We start from the raw sequence: 27,906 nt of genomic DNA on the forward strand, positions 1-27,906 counted from the left end.
GTGTTTGTTCATATGAAAGTGTGTGAAGTGCTCTGGAGGACCTTGATTGATTGTAGAGTGTGAGCAATAACTAGTGCGACCATTGTGTGTGCATGTACCTAATGTGTGTATGACTATGTGTTGGGTCATACCTGCTGGGTGTAATGTCCAGGCACGGGGCCAGACGGCTTCCCACTGGGGCTGGCAGACCCTGGTCTGAGGGGAGAGAGGGACAGAGATAGATTTACCATTACCTTTCAATAACATCCATTTAAAAGTCACTTGAATGCCATTATATGATCACTAAATGTTTCTTAAATTAACTTTTGAACTAACTAGAAGAAAACAAAAAGCATAGGCGGATATTATGTCCGTTTCTGGAAAAATGTTACTGGAATCGAACCATGTAGAATCCTTTGCCATGTTACAATAACATGAACACGTGTTTATAAAGATACAAACTAAAGAGTAGCCGTGTTGCAGTCTAACAGCTTTCCGGGTGACATTTAGCTGTTCCAGCTCACCTGTTGTATCCTCCGGGCATGCCCTGGGAGTGATTGGGCTTGTCAGAGAACTGGAAACCTTTCATTTCCATCTGGGAGGTCTAGAGGATAAACAAACAAACATCCATGTAAGAACTTCTCAATTCCATCTATTAAATGTTGTGGCATTAACGTCATAGTTCACCCAAATGACAAATTCACGCATACGTTTTTCCTTACCTTGTAAGTAGTATATGGACCAGTAGAGATTGGGAAATTCTGCGAAAACATTCAAGTAATTGTGATTTAGGTGAACTTTCCCCTCTATGTCAAAGGGATGGGTTTCACTTAATTCAATGTGCATTTTTTCTGTTTATACATGAAATGTTTCCAAATCCAACCTAAAGCTAACATTGACCAATCAAGGTAGTTGGGCTGTATCATTGTTGGAAGGGACACTTGGTGGGTCTCTGGCTCTCACCTCTCTGCTGCCGGTCATGACTGGGGGCTGGGAGCCAGGGGGGAGCATTCTGCGGGCAGCTCCCACGGAGAGGTTCTGGCCCTGCTGGAGCTGGATGGACTGGGGCAGGATGAGGTGCTGCTGGGCAGAGCCATAACGCAGCTGAGAGCCCGGCAAGGGCATGGTCACCTGGAGAGAGAAAGGGGTGATCAATGCATCAGACTTTGAAACATTGAATTATGAGAGTATGTTTCCATTAAAAGCCAAACTAACGGTTTTCCTTCAAACTAACACAAGTGTGCCACAGAGTGGCTCCCCTTACCTGGATGAGCTGGGAGTCCATGAGCTGGGAAGAGCCCATGCCAGGGCCCTGGTTCATCTGGCCGTCATAGACCATGGCCTGGCTGCCATTCATTGGCTGGTAGTGGGAGCCAGACTGGGGCTTGACCATATCCGACGGCTGCATGCCCGGGAAGGCCGAGTAGGGCCCCTTGAGGGGGCCACCACCTGACAGCACCATGGGGCTGGGCTGGGACAGATTGGGGTGCATGTATACCTGGGACCTGAAGGAGGGAATGGAGTTGAACATCTCCTGGGACTGTGAGACGGGCAGGCCCCCCCGGAGACCAAGCTGGGCCTGGGCCTGCAGAGAGGTGTGAAGGGAGATGGGGATCTGCTGGGCAGCTGCCTGCGTGCACACATGGGAAGGAGTGAATTATAATATTACAGTTGGTGTTCCGCTGCACAGTGTAGTTTTGGTGATTATTGCCAAAAAGAAAACCCCCAATAAATGTGTTCTTTATTAAAAAGAAAAATGGAATGAAATCCTATAAAGACCCTATACTTGTGAGTGAAGTACCTGTTGGTAGCTCTGCTGCTGGGTCATGGTTGGGGGCACCAGACGAGGCTGGCTGGGAAAAACATGGCCGTCCAGATACAGCGGGGGGATATGGTTACCTAGAGAGGGAAATGCAATTATGTTATTTCAAATTTTTTAATAATAACACACAGATGTAGATTTCATACAATGCATAGTCCTTGGCCAAATATACCAATAATGTCTGTTAATGTGTCTGAGTGTCCCTTTACCCTGCATGGACATGGAAGGCGCCACAGAGGCCACGGGCATGGGCACCCCTCCAAAGGAGCTGTAGCTGACCCCACTGGAGGAGCCTACGGTGCAGGGGGGCTGGGCACCGGTGGCAACCCCACCAGGAGAGCCCTGCTCAGGGAGAGACTGGGAGTTCTCCCACGCCTTACGGGCTGACTCCATCTGAGGAAGAGGGCCAAAGGGAGGCAACTGTTTAGTGAAAGTACACCAAAAAAAAAACATTGTGGAGTTTACTAACGTTTATCTGATCTGACATTTAGCCAGGTAGGTTATTGAGAATTAAATCTCTAACAAGACTGATTTGTGGAAAGTGAGAGGTAGTATGGTGGAGGTGGTGTACCTTGAGTGTGAGGTCAGCGCTGGGGAAAGAGATGGGGTTGAGGTTGATGCCAGGCTGCAGGTGGTCTCTACACAGCATGGGGATGGCCTGGGTCAGGGCCGGCTACACACAGACAGAAGTTAACACAACTAGTCAATGACATCTAATTTATATTTATTTAATCAAGCCACTTCATGGTGAAGCAATTTCAAGGATTCCTTTCAATACCCCACCCTATAAATATGAGGTGACAATGGAAATCTGGTAGTACTCAGTGTATTTGTACTCACGTTGCTGGCAAGGGTGACCTGTAGCTTGGTGACGGGGTTGGACACAGGCGCTGGGGTGGACCTGGGCGGTAGGCTGAAGTCAGAGTCCTTGGCGCTAACGCCAAACTCTATGGGCGGCACGGGCAGCACCGTGTCCGCGTGGAGGTTCACGCCATTGACAGGAGTAATGGACCTGCCCTCCAGACCCTCCGAGCCCTTGCGGTGCTTGAGCGAACGCTCGTTGCCGATGGGGCCGGGCTTGTGCTGCTCCTTGCTCTGCTCAGGCCCCGCGTCAGAGTCCTCAGAGTTGGGTTCACTGCCTGTATAAGACACCTGCTTGGTCCACGAGTCTCCTCCAGATGACTGGACTGACAAAGCTAAAGGGTATGAAAATAATGTAAGAACCACTGGAGTCAAAGATTTTCTTTAACACAGTTGAAAACACAATGTTCATCTGGATAGAAAAGCAGAGTATGGGCAACAGACTGAGTTACTCTCAGTTATCAGATGGGGTGGAAGATGAGTTGTGAGCACAGGGGTGTTGCTCCTACTCCTACCGGAGCTATTGGTCTCCCAGATTTCAGTGCCCAGGTTGTTGGCAGAGAGGCCCTCCTCTGGCGGATCCATGGTCATGCCACCCTGCTTCTTGGCAAACCGTGGGGGCATCTTGGAGGTGATCGGTCTGTTCTTCACCGGCACCTGCAGTGTGAGGTAGAGGAAGACATTTCTTCATAGATGAAGTACAACATAGCTGCTCAAGTGGCGGCAGGTAGCCAAGTGGTTAGAGCGTTGGACTAGTAACCGAAAGGTTGCAAGATCGAATCCCTGAGCTGACAAGGTAAAAATCTGTCGTTCTGCCCCTGAACAAGGCAGTTAAACCACTGTTCCTAGGCTGTCATTGAAAATAAGTGACTGAAAGTAACTGACTTGCCTAGTTAAATAAAGGTAAAATAAAAAATAAGTAATGTATTCAAGTCAATACAAGTCAAGTCAATTGTAACTATACAATTGAGATATTTCTGAAAAAACATTTAGTTAAAGTATTGCTGCTTGCAATAATCCATTTGAAAGTTAGATTTGACTCAATACAGGGTCTATTCTCAAGACATCCATTATTTCAGATGCATGTTTGCATCATGCATGCATGTAAATGTTTTGGGATTATTTTAATGTTCTGTCAATTTACCGGAGCTCCATGTTCCTTCCTCCTCCTGTCGTCTTCCTGTGGAAGACGACGCTGCTGTTTCTTGGACAGGTCCTGGAACCCATCTGGACTGGAACACCCAGCATCCCCCTCAACTGGAAGACATACACGTATGCCATTACAACACACTGTGATAGGAAATATGAAAATAACATTTACAAAAAGACAACTACGGAGCACATTAAATCAGTCTGTGGGTCGCATCTGGTCCATGGGCCACAAGTTTGAGAACCCTGGTTACATTTGAGCCATGCTTTACTATGAGATTGGTGCCTGACACTCACTGTGGTAGCTGTTGAGGTCGTACTGAGACAATGGTTCAGCCAGGTCTCCCTTCACAGACCGAGTCCTCAGCTCCTTGTCCAGCTTCTTCCCTGAGGGTTCGTTGGGCTTGTGGCCCTCCTCAGACTGCTCGACACAGTAGACTAGGCCTGAATCCTCTTTGTTCCTGCAGAAAGGGAGAGACATTCCATGAGTCAGGTGTTCCCATTAAAGGGTGTTGCTTTTAAAAGCTACAGTATCATGATGCCATGAGGATGTTTTGAAAAGATACATACACTGCTCAAAAAAATTAAGGGAACACTAAAACAACACATCCTAGATCTGAATGAATGAAATATTCTTATTAAATATATTTTTCTTTACATAGTTGAATGTGCTGACAACAAAATCACACAAAAATGATCAATGGAAATCAAATGTATCAACCCATGGAGGTCTGGATTTGGAGTGACACTCAAATTTAAAGTGGAAAACCACACTACAGCCTGATCCAACTTTGATGTAATGTCCTTAAAACAAGTCAAAATGAGGCTCAGTAGTGTGTGTGGCCTCCACGTGCCTGTATGACCTCCCTACAACGCCTGGGCATGCTCCTGATGAGGTGGCGGATGGTCTCCTGAGGGACTAAAGTATCCGCCAACTCCGGGTCAGTCTGTGGTGCAACGTGGCGTTGGTGGATGGAGCGAGACATGATGTCCCAAATGTGCTCAATTGGATTCAGGTCTGGGGAACGGGAGGGCCAGTCCATAGCATCAATGCCTTCCTCTTGCAGGAACTGCTGACACACTCCAGCCACATGAGGTCTAGCATTGTCTTGCATTAGGAGGAACCCAGGGCCAACCGCACCAGCATATGGTCTCACAAGGGGTCTGAGGATCTCATCTCGGTACCTAATGGCAGTCAGGCTACCTCTGGCGAGCACATGGAGGGCTGTGCGGCCCCCCAAAGAAATGCCACCCCACACCATGACTGACCCACCGCCAAACCGGTCATGCTGGAGGATGTTGCAGGCAGCAGAAAGTTCTCCACGGCGTCTCCAGACTGTCACGTCTGTCACGTGCTCAGTGTGAACCTGCTTTCATCTGTGAAGAGAACAGGGCACCAGTGGCGAATTTGCCAATATTGGTGTTCTCTGGCAAATGCCAAACGTCCTGCACGGTGTTAGGCTGTAAGCACAACCCCCACCTGTGGACGTCGGGCCCTCATACCACCCTCATGGAGTCTGTTTCTGACCGTTTGAGCAGACACATGCACATTTGTGGCCTGCTGGAGGTCTGGCAGTGTTCCTCCTGCTCCTCCTTGCACAAAGGCGGAGGTAGCGGTCCTGCTGCTGGGTTGTTGCCCTCCTACGGCCTCCTCCACGTCTCCTGATGTACTGGCCTGTCTCCTGGTAGCGCCTCCATGCTCTGGACACTACGCTGACAGACACAGCAAACCTTCTTGCCACAGCTCGCATTGATGTGCCATCCTGGATGAGCTGCACTACCTGAGCCACCTGTGTGGGTTGTAGACTCCGTCTCATGCTACCACTAGAGTGAAAGCACCGTCAGCATTCAAAAGTGACCAAAACATCAGCCAGGAAGCATAGGAACTGAGGTGGTCTGTGGTCACCCCTTGCAGAACCACTCCTTTATTGGGGGTGTCTTGCTAATTGCCTATAATTTCCATCTGTTGTCTATTCCATTTGCACAACAGCATGTGAAATTTATTGTCAATCAGTGTTGCTTCCTAAGTGGACAGTTTGATTTCACAGAAGTGTGATTGACTTGGAGTTACATTGTGTTGTTTAAGTGTTCCCTTTATTTTTTTGAGCAGTGTATATATATATCCACAGTTTTGTTGAACATTCTCGCACCAAGTTAGCGTAAGCCAAAGTTAGCACAGTACTCACCTCCTATGGTTGGAGGCCCCTCCGTTCTGCCAGCCGTCGTTCCTGTTGCAAGAGGGCAGTGCGCTGGGGTTCTCTGAGGAACGTGTCATCTTGTTCCCTTCCAGTAGGGCCGGCTCTCCCTTCCTGTTCTGCCGGTCCACCAGGGGGCGCTGGCTGGAGAAGCTTCTCTTGGCCAGCTCCCTCTTCTCCACAGAGCCAAGCTCCCCGTGGCCAGAGTCTGAGTGCACATCTCCACCGTGGGCTTGCTGCTGCTGCCCTCCACCTCGCTTCTCCCTCCAGTCGTTGAAGTCGCTGTTCTCCGAGCCAGTCTCCCAGTCATCAGCCTGGCCATGCTGACCACCGGACCTCCCTCCCCCTCCGGCGTAGTGGCCACTGGGCCAGCCGTCTTCTCTACCTCCCTCCTTGGAGCGGCCCGGCCAGGGGTTGGCGAATCCGTCCGATCCGTTGATATACTCGTCACTGGTCCACTGGCCGCTGCCGGGCTCCCTCTCTTGGCGTAGTCGGCGGAAGCGCGGGGGCTTGTCCTGGCGCGGCGGCCGCCGTCTTCTCAACTGCTGTTGTCCAGGGTTGTCGTTGTCTATGTAGTACTCTCCCTCCAAGCCACGGTCCTCTGTGCCATTCTCCATGAAGGAACCGGTAGAGCCGGTAAACTTGGGGGTGTATTTGAGGAGATCGCGCTCTGCAGGTGGTGTTCTTCTGGGGAAGGTTTCGGTGCCCGGGCCATAGCCGTTCTCCTGCATGGGCCCACCGCTGCTGCCGAACTGTGTCCCCCGGCCCCTCCAGGTGGAGGTGTCTCTGGAGCCGTTGTTGAACCCCCGGCCGGTGTTGTAGCCCCTGCCAGTGTCGAGTCTGGGAGGCAGAGAGCGGCCGCCGAAGCCCCTGCTGCTGGCCTTGGCTTTGTCGTCTCGGGCGTCGCTAGCCGCCTGGTCTTCAGTGTACACCTTGTTCGACCTCCACGAGTCTCGGTCAGCCTTCCTGGTCTCTCCCTGCTCTGGGTAGCAGACACCCTCTCCGTTTTCAGAGCCCTTCTGGCGCCGCCGCTTGGGCAGCTCCTCGTACTCGGAGGTCTCGCTCAGTGTCTCACTGACGTTGCGCCTCCTTGGCTTCCCCCTCTGCAGGTCTTCCACCTTGACAAAGTCCCTGGGCAGTCCTCTGCCTCTGCCTGGTCTCTGGGCTCCAATTGCGTCCCTGCTGTTATTGTTGTTGTTGTAGCTTCCTCTGAGGTTCTCTCCACCTCGGCCTCCCCGGCCACCTCGGTCTCCTCTGGAGCTGAACTCCCTGAAGCCGCCACGGCTTCGACCTCTACCCGTTCCCCTGGCTCCGGCAAAGGCCTGCTCCTCATCGACGAAGATCCAGTTGTTGCGTCGTGGTGCGGCAGGCTCCCTGTTCTCCTGGTCATCTCTAGAGGACTGGCTCTTCCCACTGTCCCAGCTGCTATCCTTGGGCAAATCCTCACTGTGGGGACTGGATGGCTGCTCTACTTTAGCAGGGGCTGGTGGTTGGTGTTGCTTCTCTTCTGGCTGCTTCTCGATAGCAGGTGAGGCGGAGCGTCTGTTACTTACTAGGGGCTGGTTGTCTTTCTTCAGGTCATATACATTGGTGAGCACTTCTTTCTCCAGACGGTAAGGGACTACCTTCTCCCCGGGCTCCACTTTGGGCTTCTCGTTCTCCTTGTCTTCCACTTTGAGGGCCTTGAGCACAGGCTTCTTAATGGGGCCGGTCCTGCGGGTCAGGGTCCTACCGCTGGTCTCAGATGGCTGGCTTACACTGCTGGCGGAGGTAGTGGTGCCAGGATTAAACCACTGGTTCTGAACACCAACACCACCTTCCTTCTTCTGGTCTCCATCTCGCCTCCAGAAGTCTGAGTCAAAGCCCTTTTCCTTGGCTGTGTCGAAGACATCGTCGCGGTGGTCAGTGCTGTCCTTCAGGTGCCCGTCTTTGGTCTCCTGTTTGGGGTAGCCGCCGTCTGCGTTTTGCTGCTGGGGCCGGCTCAGGGCTGTGGAGAGCAGGCCTTGGTTTTGCGAGTGGTGGTCCCTGTCGGGGCCTCTGCTCTGGTGGTAGGCCGGATGCAAGAGGTCGTGAGAGGGGTTGTCTAGGCACTCGTTTCCCCTCTCTTCATACAAGTCCTGCTGGGAGCAGGTCCTGTCAATCCGGTCGTCTGGCTGGCTCCTGTCTGAGCTCTCGTGCTGTCGCTGGTAGGGTGGGGTGAAACTGCGAGGGGGGTAGCCATCTTGGTTCCAAATGGGGTAGGGCTCGGTGGAGGGGGCCCTCCTCTCGTGATGCATGCTGGGGTTGCAGCCCTCATCAGAGGTGGACCCTGGGCTGTTCAGGTGGTCTGGCTGCATCAGCGGTTTCATCATTCCTACACAAAAACAATAGTTTTTTACAGTAAGAGATACAGGATTGTTTAGGAATCTATATCGGTCTATAAAGTTCGATAATGCTGTCACACAAGAACAAGATTCTTTTAAAGGGATCCCCTTACCATTCCCTCCTGTACAGGGTTTCCCAACCCTCTCCTCAGGACTCAACAAACTTTTCACATTTTTGTTTTAACCCTAAACTGGCACACTCGATTCAATTAGTCAAAGGTTTGACTATTAGTTGACTAATTGAATCAGATGTGACAGTTAAACGAAAATGTGAAATGTCTAGGGGGGGCTAAGGAGAGGGTTGGAAAACCCTGCTTTAGTACAACAAGACTATTTTCTCAGGTCTAACCTGAAGAATGGACAGCGTTAGGGTAGTAGTCCACAGGAGGGCGGCCCTGGGCCATGCGGGGGTCCATGAAGGGGGGCATCATCATCCAGCGGGGGTCAAAGCCCAGCACGTGTGGGGGGTAGTAGGCCCTCTGGGGGTGGCTGGAGCCGGAGGGGGCGGGGTGGCCAGACTGCTGCTGCCAGTGCTGCATCTTATACACTTGCTCCTGAGAGTGGGAGGGACACAGAGCAGAAACTCATTTAGTATAAACACTGGTACAATTATTCACCTCACATAAGTAAAATAAAAAGTGACTAGCTACAGTTAAAGACCTTTTGGAATTGTACTATAAGCAGTGAGTGGGTCTTTTATTCCTGTTTTGTTGTGTATCCTATTGCTACGTATCCACCACTGAACTAAATAGAAAATGACAAGCACACCCTTCATAATACCCTCCCCTTTCCAGTAAAGAAGGACAGTCGCTACGGAAAACACCTGCTCATGTGAACTCTGACGGGCCTTTCTAGTGCCGCTGGGCGCTAATTCTGGCAGGAATTAAGGAGGGGGATTAGGGGCACGAGGGAACGGGCTGTTGCGTCGGCCGGGCGGCTCACCTGCTGCTGCTGCTTTTGGAAGCGGGGCGGGAGGGGAGAGTTGGATTCGGCCCCGGCATCGTCCTCGCTGCGGTAGGAGGCAAAGCCCGAGGTGGCCTTGTCCCTGTAGTCCTGCTGTCTGGGGGAGTGCTCCAAGAGACACTCAGCGTCTGGGACAGGAGAGGGATATAATCCTACTTTTACATAACTACCTCTGTAAACCATTCAGTAAAATGCTCCATTTCAACAATAAGTGAACTCTATCTATCCATCTATATATAACCGAGTAGGTTATTGTTGCAATTGCAAATTTGTATTTTCTCAACTGACCAACCTGGATAAATGTTTATTAAATAGCAGATTGGCGTTACCTTTCGTGCCGTACTGACAGCTCTCTGGGTGGTTGTTGCTCTCTTTTCCAGGGGACAGTGCTGCCTCCTTGCTCTCCCCGTCCTTTGCTTCCTCCTCAGACCTCGACAACTGCCTCTCCATCTTCCCAAACTTCTCATCTAGCCTCTTGAGCTTCTCGGCGCATGCGGCCAGTCTTTCCTCGCGGGCACGTCTCTCCTCCTCCTGCCTGCGTCGGCGAGCTCTCTCCACAGCCTCTGAGAGCTCAGGGGAAACAAACTTGGCCCGGGCTGGGACCTGGCGCTCCTCCTGGTCTTCCAGGGGTTCACCCTGGTGGGCCATGCCCAGTCCAGAGCTCTTCTGCTGTGCCTGTAGACGGCACAGAGGTGTTACCATGGGAAGGACTCTCCATGATTTAGGTTCTGTGCTCAATGGACTCAAGAATAGTCTTCTCTGAGCTACAGGTGTACAGTATATACAGCGCATTTGGAAAATATTCAGACACTTCGACTTTCCACAATTTGCTACGTTAAAGCCTTCTAAATGTATTCAATTGTTCATCTGCACACAATACCCCATTTTTGCAAAGAAAAACAGGTTATAATTTTTTGCAAATGTATTATAAATTGCATTTACAAAAGTATTCAGACCCTTTAATCAATACTTTGTTGAGGCAACTTTGGGCACTCTGGAGCAGGTTTTCATCTCTGTACTTTGGGCCATTCAGCTTTCCCTCAATCATGACCAGTCTCCAAGTCCCTGCAGCTGAAAACATCCCCTACATGCTTCACAGTAAGGATGGTGTCAGGTTTCCTCCAGACGTGACGCTTGGCATTCAGGCCAAAGAGTTCAATCTTGGCTTCATCAGACCAGAATCTTGTTTCTCATGGTCAGAGTATTTAGGTACCTTTTGGCAAACTCCAAGCGGGCTGTCCTGTGCCTTTTTTACTGAGGAGGGGCTACCCTCTGGCCACTACCCTAAAGGCCTGATTGGTGGAGTGCTGAAGGGAGGGTTGTCCTTCTCGAAGGTTCTCCTATCTCCACAGAGGAACTCCAGAGCTCTACCAGAGTTGGTCACCTCCCTGACTAAGGCCGCTCTCCCACGATTGCACAGTTTGGCCGGGAGGCCAGCTCTACAAAGAGTCTTGGTGTTTCCAAACTTCTTCAATTTGAGAATGATGGAGGCCACTGTGTTCTTGGGGACCTTCAATGCGCCAGAAATGTTTTGGGACAATTCCCCAGATCTGTGCCTCGACACAATCCTGTCTCGGAGCTCTACGGACAATTCCTTCAACCTCATGACTTGGTTTTTGCTCTGACGTGCACTGTCAACTGTGGCACCTTATATAAACAGGTGTGTGCCTTTCAAAATAATGTACAATCAATTGAATTGACCAGAGGTGGACTCCAAGTTGTAGAAACATCTCAAGGATGATCAATGGAAACAGTATGCAACGGATCTCTATTTCGAGTCTCATAGCATAGGGTCAATACGGTATTTGTTTTTTACTTTAAATACATTTACAAAAAATGTCATTAGCATCAATCATCAATTTTTAAATAAGGCTGTAACGTAACAAAGTGAATCTCTCGTCCATTGTCTCAACTTTATATTGCCTCCCTTTCCCTGGTCTCCTCTATTTTATGAGCAGTGATAGGTGAAATGACTGAACGGGTTCCTGCCATATTGCTTTCAACTCAAAAAGTCAGAGATTAGTGGTATTGAAGAGGCTAGGGGGACAAGGCAAGGTAGCAGTCTGAGGCATAGTGAACCCCGGTATGATCTTACCTGTGCTTCTCCAGAGGGGAACCTGCCATTGGTGTTCCTGTGGGCCATCTGCTCCTGGTAGGCAAGGTAAGCCTCCTCCTCAGGGCCCTCCTGGGGGTATGGCCCCTCTCCTGAGCTCAGGGACAATTGGCGCTCACGACGTTGGTTCTCCCATTCAGCCCTGGATCAAAGATGGACCCAGACAAGCTCACCATCAGTCACTGCTACAAGGTCACTGCGCTTAAAATGACAGAAATTGCACCGACAATATTAAATTTAGTCACAAACACAAAGGGGGTGGGGGTAATCTCACCACATCTTGTTCTTTTCACCAGCGGCATGCTCCTCCTCATCATCACTGAACTTGAGTTTCTCGCCGTAATCGACTTCTTCATGGATACCTGGAACAGCAATGGAGCAACTTTTTTTGGTCAAACTAGTTCCGTTGGGGCACATGTACAGAAATGTTGCCTTTGATGTATGTTGTTTCAGTCTTTGTATGATGACGATAATAACAGGAACCCCCCTACCTGCCCAGCCATCTTCACAGTCGTTGTCTAGCTCATCCAGATCCTTCAGGTCATCTGGGTTGATGATTGCCGGACGAGGGGGTCTGTCGCCAGGTCGACGGATGGGTCGGGAGGAGGGGTTGCGCAGGGGCCCGCGGATGAAGCGGTTTTCTCCTCTCCCAACCTCGCAACTACATGTACATGGAGAATAGGAACATGGGGAGGTGAGAAGTCTGCATTTATTTTTTTGCTAAGTAAAATAAAATATTCCCAGCATTTGTATTATCCTTTTTAAATAATTCATGATAATTTTAACTGAGCATTGCTCACACTTCCAGACAGTGGGCATATGCAGGTGACTACTTACTTGACAGGCTCTTGGTTGTTATTGGGGTAGGGCTGCCTGAAGGTGGGCCTGTTGTCAAAGCGGACTGGGGCGACCACAGTGACAGGGCCAGTGTGTTCAGCAGTGCCGGGAGCATCACAAGTCTCTTTGGGGCACATCTGAAAACCAATGGCCAAAAAGCATACAGTCAGAAAAGAATCTTGCATTATGGTGTCATAAAGTGAAAATAAATGGAGAGTAGTACTGTGCTACATACAAAGGCAGGCAGCATGTCGTGGTAGGTGGTGGTGGTAGGGTGGTGATGGCTCATGGCAGGGGGGGCGGGCCTGCGGAGTGGCTGGGCGGGGCGCAGAGAAATCTCCTTGGGCTCCAGGGCTGGAGGGGTGCTGACAATGGTGGCAGTGGTGGGACTAACCATGGGGGCAGAGAGAATAGAGGAGGCAGAGGGGGGAAGAGGAGGGGGGGAGCTCCCAGTCTCAGCCACGCCGCTGGCCTTGCCCTCGGTCTCTGAAGGCAGGCCGGCCGGCAGGGATGAGGGCACAAGGTTCCTCCCACCACCCTCCCTCCAACTTGTCACATCTGGAGAGACAAGAGGAAAACAAATTTGAGAAAACAAGGCCGTGGTATAAGAGTTAAGTGGCGAAATTGCAGCGTATTCAGTTGTTTTAAAGTATGTGTACAATATTTTCCCATGGCACTTGTTAGATTATTAGCAACTTTGCTGGGAGACATTTGGGCCACTTTTGAACTTCAGTCAATTTTTGTGCCACCACAGCCATTGTTCACTGGACTCACTCTGGGGGCGGAGGCTTGGTCCGGGCCCATACGACGGATCGAAGGTGCTTCTTTCCTTGCCAGCCTTGTCCTGTTCCCCAGCAGCCTTCAGCGTTGGAAATTCCTCGTGAGAGAAGGGCTGCAGTCGGTTTGAGGCCCTTAAACCTGCCATTGCCATGAAAACAAGTGGCACAGCTGTCAGTCAGAGAAGTAAAAAATAAAACAGAGGCTGCTGGAGAATCATTATGAGGTGTGGTGGAGACATGCAGTAAATTGGCGTATGTCAGAGGTCTGATAGCAAATCCATCAGTTGACCACAGACACAGTGATTTTAAGCAGTTGGGTTTCCCATTCTAACTCACCATCTAGTTCTACGGCCTTTCCATTTAGATGGGCCCATTGCTTTGGTCCACTTGTGTTTGTGCTCTGTAGAAAGGAAGGAATTTTAATTAACTTGAAAAACACAATTCCAATAAAAACAATACAATAAGAAACCACAAGCTGTAGAAGATAAAAAGTAGAGAGAGGCCAAACCCACCTCCTGACTGGCTACCGGTGTGGTCTTCTGGAGATTGGAGACAGATTTCTGTAAAGCCAGCTGCGGCTGCAACTCCAGCAGCTGTTGTGTTGATGCAATGGAACTGAGGGAGGAGATAGAGGGAACCATCACTCCATCAGCTCATGACAGAACACAGAGGCAGACTAGATGCATACACATCTTGTGCCAAGACACATACTGTGCACAGTATCACTTCGGCACATTACAGAGCTTGAACACATAACCCAGCAAGAATCTCTTGTAGAATTTAAAAAATAAATAGTACACCCACTTCTGGCGTACCAGGCAGCATTACAAAAATACTCACTTTTCTGCTGTCTGGAATCAAATGACCAGCGCGAGAAATGTGAAGGATCTGTATGCAAATAACACTAAATAAAAAGTAGCACCCTAATGCTGGTTTTATAATTGCCATATGTTTGGTGTTCATGCAACATTGCAATATACTCATTGTACATTAGTCATCCCGCTCGCACTCCTCCAACCACCCACACACGCTAAACAATAGAGTGGTCACTTCCCACCACTCAACTCCCACACAGACAGCTCTACGGCCTGCATGTCAGCGAACCTTGAGGTAGCAAACAAACGCCTCTCAAGTCTGCGAGACAAAGACGCAACTGCACTTGGGACTAAGTGTTTGAACGCATCCATACAAAAGTGCACAGACACACTATGCAGGAAAGTGTACAGAAACAAACTCCAACAAATTGTGTACCAGGTGAATAAAAACCGATTTCTTTGCTCACCAATGCCACCATCCCCCTATTCTTGCATCATCCAGCTAATGTTACAGTGGGGCAAAAAATTATTTAGTCAGCCACCAATTGTGCAAGTTCTCCCAATTAAAAAGATGAGAGGCCTGTCATTTTCATCATAGGTACACTAGGTACACTATGACAGACAAAAATGAGAGAAAAAAAAAATCCTGAAAATCACACTGTAGGATTTTTTATGAATTTATTTGCAAATGATGGTGGAAAATAAGTATTTGGTCAATAACAAACATTTCTCAATACTTTGTTATATACCCTTTGTTGGCAATGGCAGAGGTCAAATGTTTTCTGTAAGTCTTCACAAGGTTTTCACACACTGTTGCTGGTATTTTGGCCCATTCCTCCATGCAGATCTCCTCTAGAGCAGTGATGTTTTGGGGCTGTTGCTGGGCAACACGGACTTTCAACTCCCTCCAAAGATTTTCTATGGGGTTGAGATCTGGAGACTGGCTAGGCAACTCCAGGACCTTGAAATGCTTCTTACGAAGCCACTCCTTCGTTGCCCGGGCGGTGTGTTTGCGATCATTGTCATGCTGAAAGACCCAGAAACGTTTCATCTTCAATGCCCTTGCTGATGGAAGGAGGTTTTCACTCAAAATCTCATGATACATGGCCCCATTCATTCTTTCCTTTACACGGATCAGTCGTCCTGGTCCCTTTGCAGAAAAAACAGCCCCAAAGCAGGATGTTTCCACCCCCATGCTTCACAGTAGGTATGGTGTTCTTTGGATGCAACTCAGCATTCTTTGCCCTCCAAACACAACGAGTTGAGTTTTTACCAAAAAGTTATATTTTGGTTTCATCTGACCATAGGACATTCTTCCAATCTTCTTCTGGATAATCCAAATGCTCTCTAGCAAACTTCAGACTGGACATGTACTGGCTTACGCAGGGGGACACGTCTGGCACTGCAGGATTTGAGTCCCTGGCGGCATAGTGTGTTACTGATGGTAGACTTTTTTACTTTGGTCCCAGCTCTCTGCAGGTCATTCACTAGGTCCCCCCGTGTGGTTCTGGGATTTTTAACCCCACGGGGTGAGATCTTGCGTGGAGCCCCAGATCGAGGGGTCTTGTACGTCTTCCATTTCCTAATAATTGCACCCACAGTTGACTTCTTCAAACCAAGCTGCTTACCTATTACAGATTCAGTCTTCCCAGCCTGGTGCAGGTCTACAATTTTGTTTCTGGTGTCCTTTGACAGCTCTTTGTTCTTGGCCATAGTGGAGTTTGGAGTATGACTGAGGTTGTGGACAGGTGTCTTTTATACTGATAAGTTCAAACAGGTGCCATTAATACAGATAACGAGTGGAGGACAGAGGAGCCTCTTAAAGAAGAAGTTATAGGTCTGTGAGAGCCAGAAATCTTGCTTGTTGGTAGGTGACCAAATACTTATTTTCCACCATAATTTGCAAATAAATTCATAAAAAATCCTACAAATGTGATTTTCTGGATTTTTTTTTTCTCATTTTGTCTGTCATAGTTGAAGTGTACCTATGATGAAAATCTTTTTAAGTGGGAGAACTTGCACAATTGGTGGCTGACTAAATACTTTTTTGCCCCACTGTACCTATTGGTTGGGCAAGAGATTACATGCTCTCAGAATACAAAACCCATTGATTTCCTGAAAGATGTTGGATCATGGGAATACATGAATCCAAGAGTGCATCTCAGTATATTATGGTTTCTTTTCCTCATCTCCACTAATTTATCTGCAAGGACCTGGAAAAACTGAATAGGTGACCGAAATTCAACACTTTTCAGATCACTAGCTAGGTTTCCATCCAACTGGTGACAGTTTCATGCAAATGTTCTATAATCTGCATAAAAACAATATGCACATATTCCCAACAGAGACGTACAGTTGAAAACATAAGTTTACATATACTTCGGTTGGAGTCATTAAAAATTGTTTTTCACCCACTCCACAAATTTCTTGTCAACAAACTATAGTTTTGGCAAGTCGGTTAGGACATCTACTTTGTGCATGACACAAGAAATGTTTCAAACAATTGTTTACAGACAGATTATTTCACTGTATCACAATTCCAGTGGGTCAGACGTTTACATACACTAACATGACTGTGCCTTTAAACAGCTTGGAAAATTCCAGAAAATGATGTCAGAAGCTTCTGATAGGCTAATTGACATCATTTGAGTCCATTGCAGGTGTACCTGTGGATGTATTTCAAGGCGTACCTTCAAAATCAGTGCCTCTAATTGACATCATGGGAAAATCAAAAGAAATCAGCCAAGACATCAGATAAAAAATACAATAAAAATTGTAGACCACCACAAGTCTGGTTCATGCTTGGGAGCAATTTCCAAAACGCCTGAAGGTACCATGTTCATCTGTACAAACAATAGTACGCAAGTATAAACACCATGGGACCACACAGCCGTCATACCGCTCAGGAAGGAGACGCGTTCTGTCTCCTAGAGATGAACGTACTTTGGTGCGAAAAGTGGAAATCAATCCCAGAATAACAACAGACATTGTGAAGATGCTGGAGGAAACAGGTACAACAGTACACTGCTCAAAAAAATAAAGGGAACACAAACAACACAATGTAACTCCAAGTCAATCACACTTCTGAGAAATCAAACTGTCCACTTAGGAAGCAACACTGATTGACAATAAATTTCACATGCTGTTGTGCAAATGGAATAGACAACAGTTGGAAATTATAGGCAATTAGCAAGACACCCCCAATAAAGGAGTGGTTCTGCAGGTGGCGACCACAGACCACCTCAGTTCCTATACTTCCTGGCTGATGTTTTGGTCACTTTTGAATGCTGGCGGTGCATTCACTCTAGTGGTAGCATGAGACGGAGTCTACAACCCACACAAGTGGCTCAGGTAGTGCAGCTCATCCAGGATGGCACATCAATGCGAGCTGTGGCAAGAAGGTTTGCTGTGTCGTCCACAGGAGAGGGTTGTGCTTACAGCCCAACATTTGGGACATCTCAACATCTCTGGCATTTGCCAGAGAACACCAAGATTTGCAAATTCGCCACTGTGCTCTTCACAGATGAAAGCAGGTTCACACTGAGCACATGTGACAGACGTGACAGAGTCTGGAGACGCCATGGAGAACGTTCTGCTTCCTGCAACATCCTCCAGCATGACCGGTTTGGCGGTGGGTCAGTCATGGTGTGGGGTGGCATTTCTTTGGGGGGCCACACAGCCCTCCATGTGCTCGCCAGAGGTAGCCTGACTGCCATTAGGTACCGAGATGAGATCCTCAGACCCCTTGTGAGACCATATGCTGGTGCGGTTGGCCCTGGGTTCCTCCTAATGCAAGACAATGTTAGACCTCATGTGGCTGGAGTGTGTCAGCAGTTCCTGCAAGAGGAAGGCATTGATGCTATGGACTGGCCCTCCCGTTCCCCAGACCTGAATCCAATTGAGCACATCTGGGACATCATGTCTCGCTCCATCTACCAACGCCACGTTGCACCACAGACTGTCCAGGAGTTGGCGGATGCTTTAGTCCAGATCTGGGAGGAGATCCCTCAGGAGACCATCCGCCACCTCATCAGAAGCATGCCCAGGCGTTGTAGGGAGGTCATACAGGCACGTGGAGGCCACACACACTACTGAGCCTCATTTTGACTTGTTTTAAGGACATTACATCAAAGTTGGACCAGCCTGTAGTGTGGTTTTCCACTTTAATTTTGAGTGTGACTCCAAATCCAGACCTCCATGAGTTGATAAATTTAATTTCCATTGTTCATTTTTGTGTGATTTTGTTGTCAGCACATTCAACTATGTAAAGAAAAATATATTTAATAAGAATATTTCATTCATTCAGATCTAGGATGTGTTATTTTAGTGTTCCCTTAATTTTTTTGAGCAGTGTATGTATATCCACAGTAAAACGAGTCCTATATCGACATAACTTGAAAGGCCGCTCAGCAAGGAAGAAGCCACTGCTCCAAAACTGCAATAAAAAAAGCCAGACTACGGTTTGCAACTGCACATGGGGACAAAGATCATACTTTTTGGAGAAATGTCCTCTGGTCCGAAAAATAGAACTGTTTGGCCATAGTGACCATCGTTATGTTTGGAGGAAAAAGGGAGAGGCTTGCAAGCCGAAGAACACCATCCCAACCGTGAAGCACGGGAGTGGCAGAATCATGTTGTGGGGGTGCTTTGCTGCAGGAGGTGCACTTCACAAAATAGATGGCTTCCTGAAGAAGGAAAATTATGTGGATATATTGAAGCAACATCTCAAGACATCAGTCATGAAGTTAAAGCTTGGTCGCAAATGGGTATTTTTTTGGCCCATTCTTCCTGTGGAAGACAACAGGAGGAGGAAGGAACATCGAGCTCCGGTAAGTTGACAGAACATTAAAATAATCCCGAAACATTTAAATACGCCTGAAATAATGGGCACAAGGGCTTTGGGTGTCACGAGAATAGACCCTGTATTGAGTAAAATCTAAATTTCAAATGGATTATTGCAAGCAACAATACTTTAAATGTTTTTTCAGAAATCTCAAATGACCGCAAGCATACTTCCAAAGTTGTGGCAAAATGGCTTAAGGACAACAAAGTCAAGGTATTGGAGGGGCCATCACAAAGCCCTGACCTCAATCCTATAGAAAATATGTGGGCAGAACTGAAAAAGCGTATGCGAGCAAGGAGGCCTACAAACCTGACTCAGTTACACCAGTTCTGTCAGGAGGAACAGGGCAAAATTCACCCAATTTATTATGGGAAGCTTGTGGAAGTCTACCCAAAACATTTAACCCAAGTTAAACCATTTAAAGGCAATGCTACCAAATACTAACTGAGTGTATGTAAACTTCTGACCCACTGGGAATGTGATGAAAGAAATAAAAGCTGAAATAAATCATTTTCACAACTATTATTCTGACATTTTACATTCTTAAAATAACGTGCTGATCCTAACAGACCTAAGACAAGGAATTTTTACTCGGATTACATGTCAGGAATTGTGAAAATCTGAGTTTAAATGTATTTGGCTAAGGTGTATGTAAACTTCCGACTTCAAACTGTATTTCCATCAAATTGACTTGTGGATAAAAAGCTGTGTGTGAGATAGATGACATAGTACACAAAACATTTGCTGTTAAATTCCAATGTACTGAATTAAAATAAAGTTAAAATGCAATAGAAAATGATTTAAAACTGTACTGATGGTTTTGTCACACAAAAAGTGTTTTATAGTGAATGCGCCCACTGAGCTCTAGCCAACAGCTCGCAGATAGTGCGGCCACCAAAATTAAGGACAGAAAAAGCAAGATCTTTTTTTTTTAAACGGCAGCCAAGCACCGATCATGTCACCAGAATGTGGATGCGTCAAACTGTATGCGTTCCGAGCAGAAGACCATTCATTTCATCGGGAGGCAATCCGCACCACCGTGACTTATCTGTCCAGACTAGCTTGCGTTGCGTGGCACTGCATGAAATGTGTCGCATGCGTTGTATTTTTTGCCACGTGGTACCAGTAGTAAACCACACAAGTAGTTTCTCATTTGTAGAGCGATTATTTTTGTTGTGATACAGAGCATGGATTGTGAAGACTACAAATGTACAGTACAGCATTAACCTGTGCACACGGCATTAGACCCTCAATACTTATTGGAAAGGAGCATCAAGCTCATCCGAGTCGTAGCGGTAGGACCACAACATATCAAATGACTCAAAGTTCACTTCGATATGGTTATTATATACATTTGTGCATGAAGGCATTTTCACCTCCATTTATCACATAATACATTTTACAGACAAAAAGATCCCAACTTGCCTACTGTAAATTTATTTTGTCGACATGTGGGAAAATTACATTTGATGTTTCCATTAGGCCTGTTGTGACATTTTGTATCCAACATAAAAAAGGTTGGATGTAAACCTGGTTACTGAGTATGAAGGCGATGACACAAGATCAGCCACTTCACATTATTGTGATGGCGGCCAAAGGATTTAGGACACCGTTTGCCGACTTCCTCTTCTCCCTGGAACTTAATTGAATCAATAACACTGATTGACCAGTGTTCACTCAATACGATGTGCAAGTGACATCCTCCCATGTCATACTTCCGGGGTCATGGCCCAGGTATTTTGAATGGGCTTCAAGACTACAGCATCAAATATATGAAAATTCAAAAAGGTAATTTAAGATATACAGTACCAGTCAAACATTTGGACACCTACTCATTCAAGGATCTTTATTTTACACAATGTAGAATAATAGTGAAGACATCAAAACCATGAAATAACAAATGGAATTATTTAGTAAGCAAAAAAGTTAGACAAAATATATTTTATATTATTCATACTAGCCACCCTTTGCCTTGACAGCTTTGTACTCTTGGCATTCTCTCAACAAGCTCCAACAGTCTTGAAGGAGTTCCCACATATGCTGAACTGCTTTTCCTTCACACTGCAATCCAACTCATCCCAAACCATCTCAAATTGGGTTGAGGTCAGGTGATTGTGGAGGCCAGGTCATCTGATGCAGCACTCCATCCCTCTCCTTGGTCAAATAACCCTTACACAGCCTGGAGGTGTGTTGGGTCATTGTCCTGTTGAAAAACAAATGATAGTGGGACTAAGCCCAAACCAGATGGGATGGCGTATTGCTGCAGAATCCTGTGGTAGCTATGCTGGTTAAGAGTGCCTTGAATTCTAAATAAATCAGACTGTCACCAACAAAGCACCCACACATCCATGCTTCACGGGGAGAACCACACATGCGGAGATCATCCTACTCACACGGCGGTTGGAACAAAAAAGAAAAAAACTCATTTGGACTCACCAGACCAAAAGGACAGATTTCCACCGGTCTAACGTCCATTGCTCGTGTTTCTTGGCCCAAGCAAGTCTCTTCTTATTATTGATGTCCTTTAGCAGTGGTTTCTTTGCAGCAATTCCACCACAAAGGCCTGATTCACGCAGTCTTCTCTGAACAGTTGATGTTGAGATGTGTCTGTTACTTATACTTTGTGAAGCATTTATTTGGGCTGCTATTTCTGAGGCTGGTAACTCTAATGAACTGAATCCTCTGCAGTAGAGGTAATTCTGGATCTTTCTTTCCTGTGGCGGTCCTCATGAGAGCCAGTTATCATAGTGCCATCTTCTGTATATCAGCCCTACCTTGTCACAACACAACGGATTGGCTCAAACACATTATTGGAGGAAAGCAATTCCACAAATGTACTTTTAACAAAGCACACCTGTTAATTTAAATGCATTCCAGTCGACTACCTCATGAAGCTGGTTGAGATCATGCCAAGATTGTGCAAAGCTATCGTCAAGGCAAAGGATGGCTACTTTGAAGAATCTCAAATATATTTAGATTTAACACTTTTTTGCTTACATGTGTTATTTCATAGTTGATGCCTTTATTATTGTACAATATAGATTTTTTTTTTTTAAATCAATAAAAAACATTGAATGAGTAGGTGTGTCCAAAGTTGACTGGTACTGTATATAAAAATATTATTATATTGATTTACCCGATGCCTTTCATCTAAATATTTTATGCTCAAGAAGCAAGTCTAATTAGAAAAGCCTAATTTAAAAACATTTCCTGCAGCGTTGTTAGCATGCCTGCTCGAGCTGAGGACCTACAGGACGGTAAGAACCTGTTAGTTACAGGCCGTTTTGTGTGTTTTATAATAGATTACGTTTTTTTTATTTTTTTTAACTGAACGTTCACAGCCAGTACTTTTTGAAAATGTAAAATATATATTTGTAGACCTGCGTGGTTGAAAGATAGACATACAGCACATTCAGTAAGGAGTCAGACCCCTTCGCTTTCCACTTTGTTACATTACAGCCATACTCTAAATATTTGAAAGATATGTATATACATCCATATGCACATATACACATACAAACATTCATACCCCAGAATAACAATCTACACTGATTTAAAATATACACATACATAATACTAAAATGCTAAGGGAAAATAGTAATAAAGTACAAATAGTAATTATATGTATGCACACCTACACAGACACAAGCACTACAGAGGGCTGGTGGGTATCTAGTCGGGAGAGCGGCCCACGGCTAGACAAAGGCAGAACGGCACAAAACTTCAACTTGCTAACCAGGTGTCTGCGTCTGCCCCTTCCCAACTATCACCCCCAGTCCCCTGCAAGCAATAAATAAATGTTATGGTAATAAGAATAATGTAAGGATTGTAAAATAAATAACGAAACAAAACAAAAGTGGGGGAATATAAGTATATCCATCCGAAGGTGTCAGTGATCAAACCTGGAAGTAAAAATATGCATCGCTCTGAGCACAGCCGGGATGAAAGTTAATTTAACGTTAAATGAGAGCTCTGACCGGTCATCCATTGGTCGGCTCAGCGTCTTACATGTTCGGTAGCCCTTGTTGAGCCCGTTTAATACGGTTTCACCCATTATGGTATAGTATGGATTCGAGTCCATGAGCAGACCCTAACACACAATGACAAGGCACTCTAACCTGTACGGGAGATTGGCGTATATTCCTGGATAAACTTATTTGCGTCCAAAACCGAGGAGAGCCAAATCTTCTCACCGGAAGGCGGGGTAATTCTTAGTCTTGCAGGGAAGAGGAAGGCTGGGCGAAGATAGAGTTTGGTCATGACATCTCTGTAATCGGCGCGATGCTTTGCCACATCGGGAGCATAATCCTCATAGACACGGAATGGATGCCCTTTATGCAACAGGTTGCCCCTCATTCGAGCTTCATGCAGGATAAGATCCTTGGTCTTGAAACTGTGACAACAGATGATTACTGGGTGAGGACGTTGGCTTGGTCCAGGCACTGGGACAAGGGAGCGATGTGTGCGGTTCAGCTGAGGATCCGAAGCCAAAACATCCGATCGCATTGCATGCTTCAATAGCTTGGCGAAGAAGTTGGTGGGGCAAGAGCCCGCCTCCACCCCCTCTGCCAGAGCAACAACGCGAAGGCGAAGGTTATTACGTCTGGATCGGCCCTCCAGGTCCACCACTTTCACAGAAAGCCTCTGCACACTATCCTGCAATGACATGCATAGCTTCTCTAACTCGTCGATCCTACCAGCGTTGAATTCAGAAGCTTTCTCAAGGTCCACAATACTTTGGCCATGCGAAGCGACCGTCCGAATGATGCTCTCGATTTTGGTGTCCAGTTCAGCAATAGTGGCCTTAAGATCCTCAGCTATAGCAACACGTAGCTCCCCCAAAGCCCGGGCAAGTTCTGTAAGTGTCACATTGTTGTTGCATGTGCCTTCCGCCATGTCCGTCTCGTTGTTTAGTGGGGAGTAGGCCTCCACTGTGGATTTATTGTCCTTTGGTCGCTTATTACTCGGCATTTTCATATAAAAATTACAATCTTGTATTGAAAAGAAACGTTTGTTGTAAAAAGTGCCATAAAGTAGGTTAAATTAGATTATTTCGCAAAAAAGTTGCAGGAGCCTCTCACACACAGCCGTTCACTCCAACATGCTAGCTCCGCCGCCAAACGGTTGTAACTTCTTGTCTTGTGCTTCTTCTTGGCCGTCAACTATGTTGAAAACCGACATATGGTAAGTAACTTCACTTAAAGCTAGATCTTAATTGACCGCGTTATGACGCCACATTTTTTTAGGCTCATTCTTAGCCTACAAAACGAGAAATTGGTTAGTAAAATAGACCATGGTGGGAAATGGAACACCCGCCAAATTTGGGTAGATTTTTGGCATTGCTGGGTAAGAATGTCTTTCACCAGCCACGTTCGCAGGTAGTCACAGCATATGGGAACAGTTTAAATTACAAAGCACAAGACCTGAAATACTACTACAGTGAGACTTTGTCCTCGTGTATCTTGGCTAGTTACATCGCTTTTTTTCACATGCTAGGTCGTTTTTCAATATTAGTTTGAGCTACCAGCAGACATTTTCTGCAGACATTTCCGAGGAGTGCCGTTACCACGGTAATGGCCCACCCCTTAAAGGGGAAGCTGAACATTGTCTCACCTAATGACTCAAATATTTGGGGATAAATTATGCATCGAACAGTCCAAAAAAAAATCAATTTCATTGTGCTCCTAAATATCAAATATGCAAAAAAAATGCAGCATTTGAGCCCTCCTGAACTAATAATAATAATAATAATAATAATAAATTAGCCTCATCACTCAGCATTTTGTGACAGGGCAGTCAATTTGTTAATTCTTGATGTTCAGTGGCAGAACTTAAACTTTTTACTATTGTAACTAAATTGATTTTAACATTGGTTAAAAAGACTAGTCACAAAAAATGAAATTGAGCAATATACACCCCATTACTTCTTACTATTAATACATTTGTTTTAGAAACAAAGCGTACTCATACGATCGGGATTTTTGGTGTAATAATGGGAGAACATTTGAGTGGCTGTTAGATTTTTATTTATTTATTCTACCTGCAACAGTAGCCGGTGTACCAAAAATGTAATTTCCCACCTTGAAAGAGATGTATCACTTTCATATTGTTTTGGTTTCTTCAATCTATACTGAACAAAAATATAAAAACGCAACATGAATAGTGTTGGTCCAATGTTTCATGATCTGACATCCCACAAATTATCCATACGCACAAAAACATTGTGCTGAAAGTTTGTGCACAACTTTAGTGAGCATTTCTCCTTTGGCAAGATAATCCATCCACCTGACTGGTGTAGCATATCAAGAAGCTGATTAAACAGCATGATCATTACATAGGTGCACTGTGTGCTGGGAATAATAAAAGGTCACTCTAAAAATATGCATGTCACATGTCTCAAGTTGAGGGAGCATGCAATTGTGGCATGCTGACTGTAGCAATGTCCACCAGAGATTTGACCAGATAATTGATATTCATTTCTATACCATAAACCGCCGACAATGTTATTTTAGAGAATTTGGCAGTACATCAACCGGTGTCACAACCGCACACCACGTGTAACCATGCCAACACAATACCTCCACATCCGGCTTCTTCACCTGCGGGATCATCTGAGACCAGCCACTCGGACAGCTGATGAAACTCTGGTCTTGCACAACCAAAGATTTTCTGTCAGAAACAGTCTCAGGGAAGCTCATCTGAGTACTCGTCATCCTCACTAGGGTCTTGACCTGATTGCAGTTCGGCGTCGTAACTGACTTCAGTGGGCAAAAGCTCATCTTCAACAGCCAATTCCTGGAAGCTGAAAAAGTCCTAGTTCTTCCATAGCCTGCATACTCACCAGACATGTCACCCAATGAGCATGTTTTGGATGCTCTGGATCGATGGTGTACAACGTTTTCCACTTCCTGCTAATATCCAGCAACTTCGTACAGCCATTGAAGAGTCGGACAACATTCCACGGGCCACAGTCAACAGCCTGATCAAATTGAGGCAAATTGTCATCAAACCAGATACTGATTGGTTTCCTGATCCACGCCACTACTTTTTTTATAAAAAGGTATCGGTGACCATCTGTATTCCCAGCCATGTAAAATCTATAGATTAGGGCCTATTGAATTTATTTCAATTGACTGGTTTGCTTATTTAAATTGTAACTGAGTAAAATGTTAGAAATTGTTATGTTTATATATTTTTGTTCAGTGTACATCAGTTGCTGATTGAAATGGCAAAAGTGCTGTGTCTACAGATGTTCAATCTCCAAGAAACAGTTGGATGTAACTGCATTAAATCGGTTATTCAGACCTTTCCCAGGGTCCATCCCGGGCTCTCACCCACCTCTTTTGATCGGGTTGTTCCTGCTTGTTTGCCCATCCTGTTCCGTCTTTGGGCACGATAATCACGTTGGGGTCGTTTCCTTTGTTCTCGGACTTCAGGCTCGGCAGGTGAGCGGGTGGGGGCATGCGCCGGGCTGCGGCCACTTTGCCAAGACTCTGTAAGCCATGTCGCGGAACTGCTGGGAGGAAGAGGGGAGGAGAAAGAGGCAAGAGAAAGATAGAGAGTGGGAGTAAGAGTGGAGACAGACAGAGGGAAGGATAGAGGTGGTAATAAAGCTCTTTGCAAATTATTTGTATTGGTCAACCTTCATGAGCCAAGTCAAATCAAATCCTTGCATATTTGAGTTTAAAACACAGAAGCAGACCTGGGTTCAAATATCTTAATTACTTGAACATACATTTCGAAGTATTGAAACATATTTCATTTAAAAAGACAAGTAGTTGAATATTGGAATGCATTTGGAAATACACTCACATGTTAGTAGTTGATTTGGGACATATTTGAAAGTACTCAAATACACATTTCCCTCTCTCGGTGAAAGACTATGCCTATAGCTTACAAAACAATTTAAGTCAATAAGTCATAATTTTAGTCAAAGTATGATATATTTGGGGTTGAATTGGAAAATCCAAAGTGGTAACTTCAGATTTTTCCGTGCCAATGCAGCGTTTCTCACCTATGATATCACGTGCTAATACTTTTCAGTCTGCGTTTCTTTTGAAATTGAACGTTACCACCCACCAGCATGGCATCGTTTATTAAAATCAGAAACACCTGCAAAGTTAGTCTTTGTGAGTTACAACTGAGCAATATAATAGATAATTTTTGGCTGAGCCAAACAGCATTTCGCAGTAGCATCCACTTGGCCACCCAAGCCATGGAGCTAATTAAAATGGGGGGCAAACTTGTGTTTTTGCACCTCCACTTTCTTGTTTATAGCAGAAAGCTATACATTTCATTTTATGAACATATACAAAACTAGACATAACATACAAAGTGATGCAAGTCATTTCCTATGTTCAATGACCTGGTGCAGACAGTATCAGTGATGGTATTTTGCAGGCTCAGTCAGTCCTGATACAGGATCGCGTCGTCGTAGTGTGAGAACTGCCAAGCCACTCAGTTAAGGCTAATACAAAACAATTTGCATTACATTTAGGGGCATGTCATTAATACAAAAGAAACTAAATAACGAACATAAACTAATCTCTCTTGACCTACTGTCTTTAGCCCACAAGAATAGTGGACAATGAGAACACTCCACAACCCTACTGTATACAGTGCCTTGCGAAGTATTCGGCCCCCTTAAACTTTGCGACCTTTTGCCACATTTCAGGCTTCAAACATAAAGATATAAAACTGTATTTTTTTGTGAAGAATCAACAACAAGTGGGACACAATCATGAAGTGGAACGACATTTATTGGATATTTCAAACTTCTTTAACAAATCAAAAACTGAAAAATTGGGCGTGCAAAATTATTCAGCCCCTTTACTTTCATTGCAGCAAACTCTCTCCAGAAATTCAGTGAAGATCTCTGAATGATCCAATGTTGACCTAAATGACTAATTATGATAAATACAATCCACCTGTGTGTAATCAAGTCTCCGTATAAATGCACCTGCACTGTGATAGTCTCAGAGGTCCGTTAAAAGCGCAGAGAGCATCATGAAGAACAAGGAACACACCAGGCAGGTCCAAGATACTGTTGTGAAGAAGTTTAAAGCCGGATTTGGATACAAAAATATTTCCCAAGCTTTAAACATCCCAAGGAGCACTGTGCAAGCGATAATATTGAAATGGAAGGAGTATCAGACCACTGCAAATCTACCAAGACCTGGCCGTCCCT

At 45.9% G+C, this 27,906-nt stretch overlaps 1 protein-coding gene across 14 annotated transcripts in view; it reads right to left on the bottom strand.

Annotated features, from left to right (window-relative positions):
• The window catches only part of LOC110509829 (protein PRRC2B), a 47,640-nt gene that overhangs the window by 5,099 nt on the left and 14,635 nt on the right, over positions 1-27,906 (bottom strand). For 4 of the 14 annotated variants that reach the window (XM_090226866.1, XM_090226868.1, XM_090226860.1 and 1 more), the window contains exons 3-27: positions 26,058-26,235; positions 13,574-13,676; positions 13,398-13,461; positions 13,057-13,200; positions 12,518-12,840; positions 12,283-12,419; positions 11,937-12,106; positions 11,720-11,807; positions 11,428-11,587; positions 9,662-10,007; positions 9,312-9,460; positions 8,719-8,923; positions 5,998-8,359; positions 4,109-4,272; positions 3,807-3,919; positions 3,178-3,319; positions 2,642-2,997; positions 2,373-2,474; positions 2,011-2,194; positions 1,781-1,878; positions 1,244-1,609; positions 943-1,110; positions 702-740; positions 504-583; positions 132-195 (exon numbers count right to left, since the gene is read on the bottom strand). In XM_090226866.1, coding sequence (XP_090082992.1) covers positions 132-195; positions 504-583; positions 702-740; positions 943-1,110; positions 1,244-1,609; positions 1,781-1,878; positions 2,011-2,194; positions 2,373-2,474; positions 2,642-2,997; positions 3,178-3,319; positions 3,807-3,919; positions 4,109-4,272; positions 5,998-8,359; positions 8,719-8,923; positions 9,312-9,460; positions 9,662-10,007; positions 11,428-11,587; positions 11,720-11,807; positions 11,937-12,106; positions 12,283-12,419; positions 12,518-12,840; positions 13,057-13,200; positions 13,398-13,461; positions 13,574-13,676; positions 26,058-26,235 — 6,305 coding nt within the window. Of the gene's footprint in view, positions 1-131; positions 196-503; positions 584-701; positions 741-942; positions 1,111-1,243; positions 1,610-1,780; positions 1,879-2,010; positions 2,195-2,372; positions 2,475-2,641; positions 2,998-3,177; positions 3,320-3,806; positions 3,953-4,108; positions 4,273-5,997; positions 8,360-8,718; positions 8,924-9,311; positions 9,461-9,661; positions 10,008-11,427; positions 11,588-11,719; positions 11,808-11,936; positions 12,107-12,282; positions 12,420-12,517; positions 12,841-13,056; positions 13,201-13,397; positions 13,462-13,573; positions 13,677-25,560; positions 25,699-26,057; positions 26,236-27,906 lie in introns of those variants that run through there. The other 10 variants (XM_090226865.1, XM_090226867.1, XM_036968333.2 and 7 more) reach the window with 5 other exon arrangements.

This window comes from Oncorhynchus mykiss, chromosome 29, assembly GCF_057628025.1.
Source record: "Oncorhynchus mykiss isolate SJ-2025 chromosome 29, ASM5762802v1, whole genome shotgun sequence".
NCBI classification, from domain to species: domain Eukaryota; kingdom Metazoa; phylum Chordata; class Actinopteri; order Salmoniformes; family Salmonidae; genus Oncorhynchus; species Oncorhynchus mykiss.